The sequence below is a fragment of the Glycine soja genome, chromosome 7, assembly GCF_004193775.1.
Source record: "Glycine soja cultivar W05 chromosome 7, ASM419377v2, whole genome shotgun sequence".
NCBI lineage: Eukaryota > Viridiplantae > Streptophyta > Magnoliopsida > Fabales > Fabaceae > Glycine > Glycine soja.
In genome coordinates, this window is record NC_041008.1 from 4,212,412 (window position 1) to 4,227,449 (window position 15,038).

The 15,038-nt window shown below is 31.2% G+C and overlaps 2 protein-coding genes and 1 pseudogene across 2 annotated transcripts; all 3 read left to right on the forward strand.

Annotated features, from left to right (window-relative positions):
- The first annotated feature begins 768 nt into the window (after positions 1–768).
- On the forward strand, positions 769–3,215 carry LOC114418254 (annotated as a pseudogene).
- Positions 3,216–5,349: 2,134 nt separating this feature from the next.
- On the forward strand, positions 5,350–7,659 carry LOC114418253 (caffeic acid 3-O-methyltransferase-like). Its single transcript, XM_028383509.1, has 4 exons — positions 5,350–5,834; positions 6,355–6,665; positions 7,028–7,092; positions 7,230–7,659. The coding sequence occupies exons 1-4, from the start codon at positions 5,443–5,445 to the stop codon at positions 7,524–7,526; spliced, it is 1,065 nt and encodes a 354-aa protein (XP_028239310.1). The 5' UTR covers positions 5,350–5,442; the 3' UTR covers positions 7,527–7,659.
- A 3,031-nt stretch (positions 7,660–10,690) lies between these two features.
- LOC114418255 (anthranilate N-methyltransferase-like) lies at positions 10,691–14,683 on the forward strand. The gene is made up of 4 exons (XM_028383510.1): positions 10,691–11,251; positions 12,388–12,698; positions 12,837–12,901; positions 14,214–14,683. The coding sequence occupies exons 1-4, from the start codon at positions 10,806–10,808 to the stop codon at positions 14,508–14,510; spliced, it is 1,119 nt and encodes a 372-aa protein (XP_028239311.1). The 5' UTR covers positions 10,691–10,805; the 3' UTR covers positions 14,511–14,683.
- Positions 14,684–15,038: the final 355 nt, after the last annotated feature.

The following is a 15,038-nucleotide window of genomic DNA, read 5'->3' on the forward strand; positions in this document are numbered from 1 at the left end:
CCATAAATTAAAGAAGATGAAATTTGTACACCAGGTGCTACCAGCAGGTTTAATTGATAAGGGAATAAGAATTAATCTCTCGATGTAATTCATTTAAGGGATCCCCATTTCTCGATAAGTGTTTTTTCATACTTATGAACCTAAATGAAACTTTGACAAGAGATAAAATTATCTGTGAGCTAACTATGTCATACTACATGTTAGTCTCCTTAATTTAGTTTGTTAAGATGCATCAAATGTTGATGTTAACATAGTCGATCCTGGGACGTCTCCATATATGATCAGGTGGGAATGCTCGTTAATTTCCTGAGAGTTAATGGACATCAAGTCTTTGACTGTAAGCTTTAGAAAGCACCTGTTGAAAATCCACATAACTCTTCCTTTGTACACCAAATGATTGTCACTGAACCAAATAGACCAGATAATGTTGAAAAGGTCTGAAATGGCCACTCCATCTGCATGTAGTACAAAAGGTCTTAATCAGTTGCTTCCCTTTCCCTATAATAATCACTCAACAACACCGTTTCATGAGAAAGTAGCAAAGTTGCTTGTGGTTTCATCTTCCCTTTCATGACATTTCGGATAAGAAAGCACCTGCAATGTGGGGATCATGTTGAATGTTAAATACTAATATTAATTATATATACATAAACAATTGAGCCAATTTTGTGGAGCTCTAAGGCAAATTAAACATACAAATATCACATCTGATTTGGTTAATGACTTTGCTCCCTTTGGGTTAAATGGAAAAATCATGTCAAATAATAGATGATCCAAAAAGTAAGCAAGAAATGGAAGAAGAAAGCTTCACCTACGCCATGCAGCTGGTGAACTCCAACGTGCTATCCATGGCCATGTACTCAGCCATAGAGCTTGGCATATTTGACATCATAGCCAAAGCAGGTGAAGCTGCCAAACTATCTGCAAAGGACATTGCAGCTCAGCTTCCGTGCAAGAATTCAGAGGCAGCCACAATGCTGGATATATCGTATCCTAAGGCTCCTAGCATGTCACTCCATCATTGACTGCACAGTTGTTGCTGATCAGCATGCTCTTCCTATACATTTGCAGAGGCTCTATGGCATGAACGCTGTGGCCAAATACTTTGCTTCCATTGATGATGGTGCTGGCTCACTAGGCCCTTTTATGATGTTGGCTCAAGACAAGGCTGCACTTCAAACTTGGTCAGTTTTTCCCTTCTTGTACTCTACTCTATTGTCAGGAGAGTGAGAAATTATCTATGATATGAGACTATTACATGTCTATAGTTCTGTTGAATTTGCATACATATAACACATACTAGAGGTTTATTTACTCTTCCCTTTAAATTAAAAAACTTGACTACGTGTCACCTGAAGAGTGACGAAGACAATAAACAAGTAGGCTGTGGCACATATGGTGATCTCAAACCATACAATACTTTTTCCTTGACTCGGATTATGTGCCTGTTTTCATCTATAGTCTAGTCACATTGTAGGAAAGGATTCGAGTGTCCTATGTCTAGTCACATATTAGACTATTATTGTAGCTAGTCAAGTTATTTTAATATGAAAACGTTAATGCTTAATTTATAGGATATAGGATAAATATCATTGAACTATTTCTTAATTTGATTACTCAAAAACTTTTCTCCATAAATTTATTTACAGTTCAATGAAGTAAAGAGTCAACTGTTAACTTAATTAACTATAACACATAATTAAGATCCTGTTCAAGACTTGCTAATTAATTAAAAAGAAAGTTTTTGTGTCCATAATTCTGAGGTACCAACTGAAAGATGCAATTCTGGAAGGAGCTAGGTAGTCCATTCAACAGGATCCATGGCAAACAAGTGTTTGAGGATTTTCACATGAACTCAAGCTTCAATCAGCTTTTCATGGCAGCAATGACCAACCGTGCGACTTTAATTACGAAAAAGATTGTTGAATCCTACAAGGGGTTTGAGAACATCAATAAGCTGGTGGACGTTGGTGGTGGCGTTGGGGCCACTCTTAACATAATAACTTCAAAATACCCTCACATTAAGGGTATCAATTTTGACTTGCCTCATGTCATAGAACACTCCTCTCCCTATCCTGGTATGATCTCTAGTTTATAGATATAGTTTTGGAGGATTTTTTATGAATGCTGCAAAAGATAATACCCCCAAAAAAAGAGGTCAATGGCCCATAATTCAATAATTTTTTTTTTATGAATTCCTTAACCATTAGCCATCAAAACCTTTACTTTATTAGTTTGGAGAAAATTTAGATACAGTTTTTTAAATAGTTCAGAAATTACTATCTAATGATAAGAATTAGAGTTCTACTTTCGTAATTCTAAGAGTCTGCTTTAAATGTAAGCAAGTTAATGAAGAGAAGCTCTAATTTTAATTAGAGAATCATGCAACCAGTGAAACTACATCTATGCGTTATAACTAAATTTAATTTTAATTCCAAATCATGTATTATTATTAATTGATTGCAGGTGTGGAGCATGTGGGAGGAGATATATATGTTTGAAAGTGTGCCCCAAGGAGATGCCATTTTGATGATGGTGAGTGTTTTTTTTTTCATATAGACAAATGTTAGTTATTAGTTTGTTAATTTTTGTTAGTAAATTTAAACATTCCTTTAACAAATAATGTATCTGTGTCACTAATTTATTTACTTTAATAAACATTGCTGAGTTAATTAAATATGCCTATGGTGTTCCGAGCTTTGTAGTGTGTGCTTCATGATTGGAGTGATGAATGGTGCTTGAAGGTGTTGAAGAACTGCTATGTTGCAATTCCTAACGATGGAAAGGTGATTGTGGAGGAAGTTCTTCCATTTGAACCCTTAACAACAGGTGCAGTAAAGAGTATTTCCCAATTTGATGTACTGATGATGACAACAAACCCAGGAGCCAGGAGGGAAAGAGAGAAGTGAAGGGGAATTCATGGCATTAGCAAAAGGAGTTGGATTCATCAGTGGCATTAGATACACATGCTTTGTCTGTGATTTATGGGTTATGGAGTTCTTCAAGTAGATAATATATGCCCCATGAGCAACTGATGATGGAATAAGATAATGTTACAAATTACAATGTCTACTCTTTCCACAATGGGTAGACAAGTTTACAAGATTGTTGCAATTAATAAAATAAGCATACGGATATTGCTCGGTTCCTTTAGCCTATTATTTTTATACTATGTATGTGAAAAGATTTTAGAAATAAAATATTTTTTGAGTCAATAGATAATAATGAATGAAACACTACAACAACAATGACCACAAAATCCTTCCCCATTAAATTCATCCGAAGTGGTTTAATACAGTCCGGTGATTTTAAAAGAATAAATCATATAAGGCTAAATTACTCCTTTTATCTCTCTTTTTAATCTATTTAGTCTCTTTATATTATTGAAAAGTTTAAAGTAATTTTTTAATCTTTAGAATCGAGTTAATGTTGTCCTTTTTGTCTAATTGACACTAACCTCGGATAGAGAATTATAAGTGAACCATGAGTATAATTTAACCTAAAACAATTTATTTTTTAGCATCGCCCAATTTAATTAGTTATTCAAGCAATCGACTTTATACCAACAACAACGAAATGAACAAGTAGCTAACAAGTAATTAGCACTAGTAATTATTTTGTAAAGATGGATATTAGGAGTTATGATCATAACTAAATTAATCTATGCTGACAAGTAAAATAAATAAATAAAAATATTCTCATGAAAAACAAAAGAAAATATTTTATTTATTTAAATAAATAAATAAATGAATATTTTAGGAATTAATTTTATTATTTATTATTTATTTTACTTTATAATATTTCATTTCCTATCATAAGTTTCATTAGCTTAAAAGTCTAAAATCAACCAATCTTATTCTCATTCGTAACCTCCTAAAACACGGCATTGACCAAACTGCAATACCACGCCACCAATTAAGCACAAAAACCCAAGGATGACTATTTAGAATGACTATTGAGTAAGGATGACCAAACCATCTTGAACCGTAATCACCAAGAATCAACGGTTAAAGCATCAAAAGGTATCGGCCAAACCAAATAATTCCTCCGCAATAATGCATCACGATAAGATTTTAGAATGACTATTGTAATGAGCAAAGATAACCAATGCGTCTAGAACTGATGAAATCATCATGAAACAACGTTAATGCATCAAAGGCATCGGTAAAACCAATTAATTTGATTCCTCCCTAAACGAAGTAAAAGTTATAACTAATTGTAGTCAAAGTGGTGATAATTAAATATATATATTTATAATATTGTTGAGTAAATTCAAATTAATACTAGTATAAAAGAATAGTATTACAGATAAAAAATTATTCATACGTCAACTTCGTCTTTATTTCTTTTAAACAATATTTTTGAATAAAAAGATTGAACAGATAAAAAATAAAAATAAAACATCTTTTGAAATCGATTTTTTATCATTGATGTTAACTTGATTTTGACTGATTTTAGCCCTTCTTGACTAGTTCTTTGGTAAGCTAGGATTTGTCTGGACAAGTCACCTTCCTTGTTTTGTTTATGAATTAACAATACCATATTTCGGTTTGATTTTGACAACTATGGTCATATGCCTTTTCTCGACATTTCACATAATTCATGGTTAGAATTTGAAGTGATCAAGCGAAGAATGCGCTTATTGTCTTATTGAGGAATGTATATCGGACAACTTATTATATCACTTATGATGGAAATTGCTGAGGCTCTTTTTAACATTACCAAGACTACCCTGATATGATCAAGTCACTTGAAGATGAAATTTACAAATACTATTGAATTTTATTTATCATAAGATTCTTAACTAAATATGGGAATAGCTGTTGTTGTAATAAAAAAATATACTAGCAACTAATCAAATATTAAATGTGAAATCAGTGGCACTAACTGCTTTGCACAAAATCCAGATTGAATTATCTGTTTCTGCGCCTGTCGTCAATATTAAATTTGAATGACAAACCTGATGATGCCGAATTACACTGTTCAGACATAATCCTGTATTTTCTTTTCCCCTAAGGACGTTCAAGAAGCATGCCACTTTCCTTTTTTTGTTGGCTAGCTAGTGAATTAGTTTGAAGTTCCACCTTCCCCATAAAACGATATATCCAATATGGTTTGAAACATGCCACATTTCAGATAAACCGATAAAGCAACTGCAATTCATGTTAAATATGAATAATATATAAGATAAACGATAGCAACATTCTGTTAGAAATTTGTTAGAAATTACTAAGTTTGATGAGTCTCATTCATTATTTAATGATTTTATCTTCAAAGTTTTAAATATATCTAATTTTAAAAAGAAAATGTCACGAACATTCCTCTTATGTATATATATATATATATGCACATAAACACTTGTGCCAATTCTGTGGAGCTCTAACGCAAACATACACATATCAGTGATACAAAAGACAAGTAAGAATAATTAAGTAAGAAGAAATGGAAGAAGAAAAAAGCTTCACCTATGCAATGCAGCTGGTGAACTCTAGCGTGCTATCCATGGCCATGCACTCAGCCATAGAGCTTGGCATTTTTGACATCATAGCCAAAGCAGGTGAAGGTGCCAAATTATCTGCCAAGGACATTGCAGCCAAGCTTCCATGCAAGAATTCAGAAGGAGCCACAATGTTGGATCGTATCCTAAGGCTCTTAGTATGTCACTCCATCATTGACTGCACAGTGGTTGCTGATCAACAACATGGTCCTCCTCCACATCTGCAACGGTTCTATGCCATGAACCCTGTGGCCAAATACTTTGCTTCCATTGATGGTGCTGGCTCACTAGGCCCTTTGATGGTCTTGACTCAGGACAAGGCCCTCCTTCATAGTTGGTGAGTTTTTCTCTTGTTTTTGTCACTACTATCTAAAGTCGGGAGAAATAATTGCATGGTTTAGGATTTTTACATGTCCATGTCCTCGATGAATCTGCACATAATACATAATCGTGTTTTATTTACTCTTTCTTATAAATTGAAAAACTCGACCGTGCCATGTGAAAATTAATTGGCTAGGACACTTGACATGTAATGGTTTTAGACTATATAATAATTTATATAATTATATAGTCTGAAACCATTAGAGAGGATCACAGTCACAGTACTTCTAGTCACATTTTAGATTATTATTAATTATAATCAAATTCTTTAAAATATGTGTCAATTAATTAATAATGCTTAATTTCTAGGATACTGGATCAAAGTTATTGAACTATTTCTTAATTTGTTGACATATAAATTAAAACAAATTAAAACTTTTCTCCATGAATTTTTTTGGAATTCAATGAAGAGTTGTGTTATATATATCGTACGTATAAGATGCTAAACCGAAAGTTTGTGTGTCCCTAATTCCAAGGTACCAATTGAAAGATGCAATTCTAGAAGGAGGTATTCCTTTCAACAGGGTTCATGGAAAACACGTGTTTGAATATTCCGACATGAACTCGAGCTTCAATCAGCTTTTCATGGCAGCTATGACAAACCGTGCAACTTTAATAATGAAGAAGATTGTTGAATCCTACAAGGGGTTTGAGCACCTCAATAGCCTGGTGGACGTTGGAGGTGGCCTTGGTGTCACACTTAACATAGTCACTTCTAAATACCCTCACATTAAGGGTATCAATTTTGACTTGCCACATGTCATAGAACATGCCTCTACCTATCCTGGTATCGTCTCTAGTTTATAGTCTAGTTCTAGATGTTGTTTCATGGTGCAAAAGAAAACGAAATGACCCAAAACCGAGCTCAATGGCCCCATAATCCAATGAAAATTTTCTGTTTATAAATTCCCTAACCATTATTAGCCATCAAAACCTATATTAGTTAATTAAGATCAAAGAATCCTTAAATATTTTCAATAGAGCTCTCTAATTTGAATTGAAGTTTACTTCCATAATTCTAAAAGTCTGCATTAAATTTCAACAAACTCAAATTCTAATTGAACAATAATATTAAAAAAAAATATTTAAGAAACTCCATCCATTGTAACAAAATTAATTTTCAAATCATGTAATGGTAATTGATTGCAGGTGTTGAGCATGTGGGAGGAGATATGTTTGAAAGTGTGCCACAAGGAGATGCCATTTTGATGATGGTGGGTATTAAGTGTTTTGCAAGTCTAAACTGTCCTTTACATTAATATTTCATGTTCATGCATGCATGAGTCTCATTAATTTATTTCCATCAATAAACTTTGCTTAATTAATCAAATATGGCTATGGTAATTTGTAGTGTGTACTTCATGATTGGAGTGATGAATGGTGCTTGAAGGTATTAAAGAATTGTTATGCTTCTATTCCTAGTGATGGAAAGGTGATTGTTGTGGATGGAATTCTTCCATTTGAACCAAAGACAACAGGTGCATCAAAGAGCATTTCCCAATTTGATGTACTGATGATGACTACAAACCCAGGAGGGAAGGAGCGAAGTGAAGAGGAATTCATGGCATTGGCAAAAGGAGCTGGATACAGTGGCATTAGATTCACATGCTTTGTCTCTGACTTATGGGTTATGGAGTTCTTCAAGTAAATGTTGTATGTCACACATGCTGCTGCAGATGGAATAAAATAAAATTAGAAATTGCAATATCTAGTCTTCACACAATGAGTAGACAAGATTTTTGGAATTAATAAAATGAGCAGACGGATTTTCGGTTCTTTTATGCCATTAATTTACTAGAAATGATTATAAGACTGAAATTACAATTTTAATTAAAAATAATATTAAAAGCTGTATTTAAATTTTATCCTTTCAACCAGCATGTTTACGGTCAATCTACTTGTAATTAATTTTCTCTTATAAAAAAATGTTCATAATATTTGTCGGAGTTTTTTTATCTATGAGAATCTAAAATAATATCAAGAGTTTATAATAAATCATACACTTTTATTTAATCAATAATTGAGCTGGTCAGATTCTCTTGACATATTTGTGGGAGTTTAGTCTATATTTATTAAATTATATATGTTTAATATTTTCTTTTTTGTGAAACTTATATATAACCTGTTCCAAAAGTTCATAAATCACTTATTTCATTAATATTATATATATCATCACAAAGAATATTTAGAGGTTATTATAATTGGTCAACAATGTATGACAGTTTAATATTATTAATGAAATATAAGTGATGTCACCAGTTATCATTATTTTTTTGTACTGCAGTGATGCCACGAGTTATTAATACTTTGTAGTTATACTTATATATATATAATTGATCATGAAGACACATTTTCCCGGTTAAAATTAAATTTAATATTTTGCTATTAACGCGCGAGTTCTGCCAAAACTTAATTCTGGATTTCTGGGCATAGTTTAATCTCCACGAGCTTAATTTCGGATGCATTGTTCCTAGGCAGTAAGTTACTTTATTGTTTAGCGAAATAATTGTACCGTAGCTACTTGATGATTTTCTTCGAATACTCAGATAGAGTGTGCATGAGAGAGATTCTGGATGTATTTATACCGTGTGTCTGGTTACTTATCTTCACTCAAAATTGATCCACGGCTAGCTTCTGCTTCTTTAAACATTGTTTGATATGAGAACTTGTACCTATATTCTAAATTTTGAGAGTTTAATTTTAATATACTCTTAAGTATACCTAAAGATTTTTATCTCATTAATTAATGAATTATAAATCACTTTAAATATAATTTTTTAAAGATTATATGTATAATTAAAAGAGAATGTATAGTAAAAGATAAAACTGCTTTTTGTGTAAAATTATTTTCCCAAGTGTATATATATACCCTACAAGCAGACACACACTTCATGTACTTAAAAAAATTTGAATCTGTGTTTTTCTTTTCTTTTCTATTCAACTCAGTTCTTTATTTTTCACCTAAATAATAGGAAAGTTATACTTACTGAATGATAAATGAATATTAAAAATAAGATAAAACATCAAAAAGTATAATTTAGCTTATATAAGAAAAGCTATTGATCATTTCACACAAAAATGAACATATAAAGGAATACTTATTGAAAACTACTAAATTCGCCAAATACACGACAAAGACAATTTTAAATTAATTCATTGAGTTTTCTTAAAAAACAAAAAAATCTGTTTTCAAGCGTATACTAAATTGGAAATCAATAGGATTATGAATAAAAGATTATATCCAAGTCCAAAAGAAGGTTCCTCTGTATACTTTCATATTGTTAAACTGAGCGTATAGTCCACATTAATTAGTATCATCATCGTGGCTAATATTATAAATAAGATATACTGATAGCAAAGTCCAAATGTGATTTGTACAGGTATATAAGTAAAAGATTCAAAAAGATCACACAGACATCGTTGGCTTTGGTCTTACCTCAAATATGGTGTGCCGCTTGGATGTTTAGTAGACTAATAATGTTTTGGTTAGGGGAGGGTGAGACTGAGATATTGTCATGCCTTGGTGCTTCCATTTACTTTAATTTGATTCTTTTTATACTAGAGAGACCTATCAAGTCTTGCTATGTGCTAATTGTATTGAGTCTAGAGTTGTGCTCATTTCTAGCATTTACACCTTTAATGATTTTTGCTTATTCATTTTTTCTTTTTTTTTTAAAAAAAAAACTATTGGGTGTTGTTAAACAAGGCCAAAGGAGATTAAAAAAGAAAAAGAAAGAAAATATACAATGAGACAAATATAAAGTACTTCATAACGCTAGTGTGTGTCCAAAATAAATTGACCTTTAATAAGGAACAAGTCATCCAAATTGCCAATAAAAAAAACAAGTCATCCAAATTGCAGCTACGAGCTACACCAGAAGCCAGAGATTACATATAAAATAACGTTTAAATATATCTAGGCAAAAAATATTATTTTTTTATTTTTTTTATGGTACAAACCACCTACCCTCCTCAACATGTTTGTACTTATAGAGAGTTATGAACTGTAATCCACGTCAACAGTCAACATATGCGTTTGGAAGTGGCACCCAGCAATTCTTAAGGGCACAAAGGCCTCACATTAAAGGCAGACCTCTCAAATATCAAGTTTGTAACATTGAACATTTATATATATATATATATATATATATATAACTTGATAACCATCTAAAGAGTGATCCAACAACCACAACAACCATTACTAAAATAGTCTCTCATGTCATTTTAAAACTTTAAACATAACTAAATTGTAAATGTAGCCCCACTTGTTGATGTAACATCTCCAACTGTCAACACATGGGTTTGTATGTGGTACACAGCAACTCTTAAGGGCACACGTACGATCAAGATCTTTGGCCGATATTTTTAACTGCATGAATCTCGGCCATTAATTAATATTTTTATTTAAATAAAATATTGATAGAAGAGTTTAAATTAAAAAGAGAATGTATATATGGTTAAAAATCAAACTGCATCCCGGCCGTTACATTTATTTTTTCAAATGTAGAGGATCAAAATTCATGACACATATTATTTGGTAGGACAATAATATTTGAATACTCCTTAATTAATTTTTAACACTCGTCAACACATTTTATTTCTTTTAATTTTTTTTCTTATGACACTATACCATCATATTATATCGAATAAAAGTATAAAAGTTAAACATCATATAAATAAAAAAAATATCCATAAAATAGAAACTTAAAATTTTAGGTTAAAATATGTTAAATTTTCTTATTTGATTAATCTCCCAATATGCTTACTCCCCTCACTTTATTCTTCTATATATCTATATATACCCCTAATAACAGACACACACTTCATCGCTTACTAAAAGCAGCTAGCTAGCTTCAATTAACACAACATTTTCTAACTCCTCTCTCTTTATATATAGCTGCTTTGTTTGGTACATTCATTTCATATCATGGCTCCATCATTGGAAACCAGTAACGGTGAAGCCATGCACCTTAAACAGGTTGAAGAAGAGCAAGATGGTATACTTTTCGCCATGAACATGATGTCTACCATGGTGTATCCGTTTGTGGTTCGGACCGCGGTTGAGTTAGGGATCTTTGACATCATAGCGAAAGCCGGTGAAGGTGCGAAGCTATCAGCAGAGGAGATTATAGAGCAACTTGGCACAAAGAACCCTGAAGCTCCCACGATGTTGGACCGGCTTCTCAGGTTATTGGCTAGTCACTCCATGCTATCTTCCTCTCTTGATGCTGAAGATCTCCAACATGGCCAAAACTCTCCTAAGAGGCTCTATAGTCTTACCTATGCTTCCAAGTATTTTGTCACTGATGCTGATGGTGTCTCGTTCGGAGCTACCTTGAACTTACTTCTTGACAAGGTCTTCTTGGAAAGCTGGTCAGTTTATAATTCTATCAATATCTATTTTCTGACTCACTGCAAAATCTTTCATTCACATCATTATTAATATGTGTTTTAAGATGATTATGTAAAAATTAATAAATTTATTCTACGTAATAATTTATAATTAAATAACAATTCTTTACACTTTCTGTAACTCTGTGAGCATACTTACTATTTATTCTTCTTATTAACTCGCCAATTGTGTGAATATATCACCCTTTCCAGATACACATTTAAAGCAAACAGGATGTAGATGCATAGTCAACATCAACTCATTATTGTAATAGCCATCATTTTTTGGGGGTGAATATAGCCATGATTTCCATGGACAGAATTGATATCTACCAACAAATAATTACTATATGTGAAATAATATTTAATGTACAACAAATTATAAACAAGTTGTACAAGAGAGATAAAATTAAAATGTAATAAATGATGAGTGAAGAGATAGATACTAAAAATAGTGTAGTATAAATTATTATATGAAATTATTATTATTATTATTATTATTATTATTATTATTATTATTATTATTATTATTATTATTATTATATATATATATATATATCACATCTTATAGTTAAGTTTTAATTTATTATATAAAACATATTATAGTCTAGTTTATGAAAATGATTTCTTTTAATTTATTAAATAGTTATTTAAATTATTTATCTAGTCGTTCCCTAACTATTTAAAACAAGAGTGATGTCTGTAGTTATAATAGATTACTACTTCGGTCAATCACAGCTGTTGGGTAGAAAATTAGGAGTATTTACGAAATTTGCCTTCTCTTTTTATGTTTTTATTTAATATTGTTATTTAAAATTTTCACAAAATTCTGAGTACCTTTATTTAAATAAAGAAATTAGGTTTCTTTCAGTATCATAGTTTATATTTTATTATTATAGGAAATAGGCAAGAAGTCATCCATTTTGTTTTCGATAGACGCGCGTACGACTTAAAAACTCTTGTCTTCTACTTCTAGTCTACGACAAACATATCATATCATTCGGAAAAAAATGTTAGTGGAGGTAGAATTTTTAAAGGTGGCGTCTGGAATGTGATGCACATGTTTGTTTTTTCTTTTTTTCTTTTTATGATAATGAATTATTTGCGTTGAATAATAGGACTGAACTGAAAGGAGCCATCTTGGAAGGGGGTGTAGCATTCAACAGGGTTCATGGCATGCACTCATTTGAGTACCCAGCAGTTGATCCTAGGTTCAATGATGTTTTCAACAAAGCTATGTTCAACCTTACTACTATAGTCATGAAGAGGGTTCTTGAGTTTTACGAAGGGTTTAAGAACATTAATAGGCTTGTGGATGTTGGTGGTGGTCTTGGGATCAATCTCAATCTAATCACTTCTAAATATCCACATGTTCAAGGTGTTAATTTTGACTTGCCACATGTCATAGAGCATGCTCCTACATACCCCGGTATAATAATCTCATCGATCGCCATTTAATTAATTTGTTGCATATACTAATCGAAACAAATTAAGATAGACATGAAAGGCTGTACCTTTTTTTTAATATATAGTATGCATTGAATTGTGAATTGTTTCTATGTTGCAGGTATCGAACATGTTGGAGGAGATATGTTTGAGAGTGTTCCCAACGGAGACGCCATTTTTATGAAGGTGAGTTCAAGATTTATTGGAATTATCCATCAATTTTTTTTTTCTTATTAAACATTCAATTCCCGTTATTTTAGCTTCAAGAAATTTCAATCTCTAGTAACTTTTAATTGTTTGAAAAATATATCTCGGTATAAATTTTCAATTTTTTCCCACCTTCACTTTGGTATTTTTAGATAAAATTACTTTGGTACTAGGAATTGATTTAAGTGACATGTTGAATTGCATATATTTTGTCAAAAAATAAACTACATGTACCTACCAACAAACTGATAAAATAAATAAATAAAAATTTAAATAGGATTATCATATCTAAAAAATATATTATTTTTAATTTATTATCTAAAATTCATTTTTGTTGTTTACCTACCTATTTAACATTATTTTATGATATTTTAGTATAATATCTCTTGGTCTTATCCGTGATGACATAACAAATAAAATATTATATCATTTAACACAATCCCTTAACACATATTTAAAATAAAGTAATATTATTATTTATTATTTAATTTATTTTAAAAAAATCAATTATTATATTCTATTAACTAATAAAATATAAAAAAAAACCCACCATGGTTCAATAGATACTGTTGTTTCTGCTTCTCTTTCCATTTCTCTCCCTGTCCATCACGTGAGCTGTGGCAAAGAGAGTGAGGAAGAAGGAGAAGGAGACAAGTATGTCACATCTAATTGCTTCACATATCATTACTTAATAAAATAACACTAACAAAACTGTGTTATACTAAAACTTAAAAAAATGTCATGCACCAAGCCTTAATTATGTACGTCTCGTGATTCGGTGAAAGAGGCTTTATTGGGAGTTTATTTTTTAAATTTGCCAAAAATCTGAGCAACACTCAATATTTTGTAATTATTTCTTTTTTTAGCACGCTTTGTGCTTAAATTAAAGTTATATTCTTCGTGAATAAAAATGTTTTTGCTTAAAAAATATGCAGTGTTGAATTTAATTTAAAATCCATGTGCATAAAAAAAAATTATCTCCTAAATTTTCTTCCTGATGGCTGAGCATATCCCGACAGGAAGTAAACTAAATTATAACCAAGTTTACCCTAACATATAATATAGGGTATAGAGTAAATAAATTCAAGCAGCCTTTGGGAATAAAATATTTACTGTCGAATTTTATACTTTCAATCAAGTGAAAAGTTTTATAGTAAGTTTGACTATTAAGGAAGTAATTATAAAATAAAATAAATTTACTATTCATTAATTTGTGATATATTGCACGGCAACGTCAAAATTCTTATACATCTTTAATTATGTGACGGCTTTTCTATACCAATTTTTTCAGTGGATACTTCACGATTGGAGTGATGAACAATGCTTGAAGTTGTTGAAGAATTGTCATAAAGCTATTCCTAGTGATGGAAAAGTGATTGTTGTGGACTTAATTCTTCCCATTTTGCCCGAGAGCACAGTTACTGCTAAGAGTGGTTTCCAAGCTGACCTCTTAATGATGACTCAAAACTCAGGAGGAAAAGAGAGAACCCAACATGAATTCATGGAATTGGCATTAAGTTCTGGATTCAGTGGCATCAAAATCGTTTGCAGTGTCTCTGGCTTCTGGGTTATGGAATTTTATAAGTAAACACACTTATCGAGTGTTGCTCAAATTGTTCTTCTATTATCCTTGCTTGTTGCTTGAAAAAATAGTATCATGCTCGAACATTATTTACCAATTATCTAAGGACATATGTTCAATCTTTGTTGTTGTTATTTATATATATATATATATATATATAAAAGATATTAGCCAATAAAGATCTTACCTCGTATTGTGAAGGTTTTCCCATAGTTTATGTTTGGGCTTTTATATTTATTTATCAATAACGACAAAAAATAATAATGGTAGGATCAAAATCTTTCTGGTAGAAAAAAAATGGTATTTTTCCTTCATTTTTAAAAATTTCATCTTACACGTGTATTAATGTTAAAACTAAAAAAAAAATCATTCATAGTTTAAAAACTCGATTTCATTATTAGACCGACCATGTATCTAGTCTAAGATGATCCGATCAATTTGGGGTAAAATTGGTAAAACCGACAATCTGAGCTGATTTTTAAAATTCATTTCACGTAAAAAAATAAAAAAAAAACTCCAAAACACTCCAAAAAA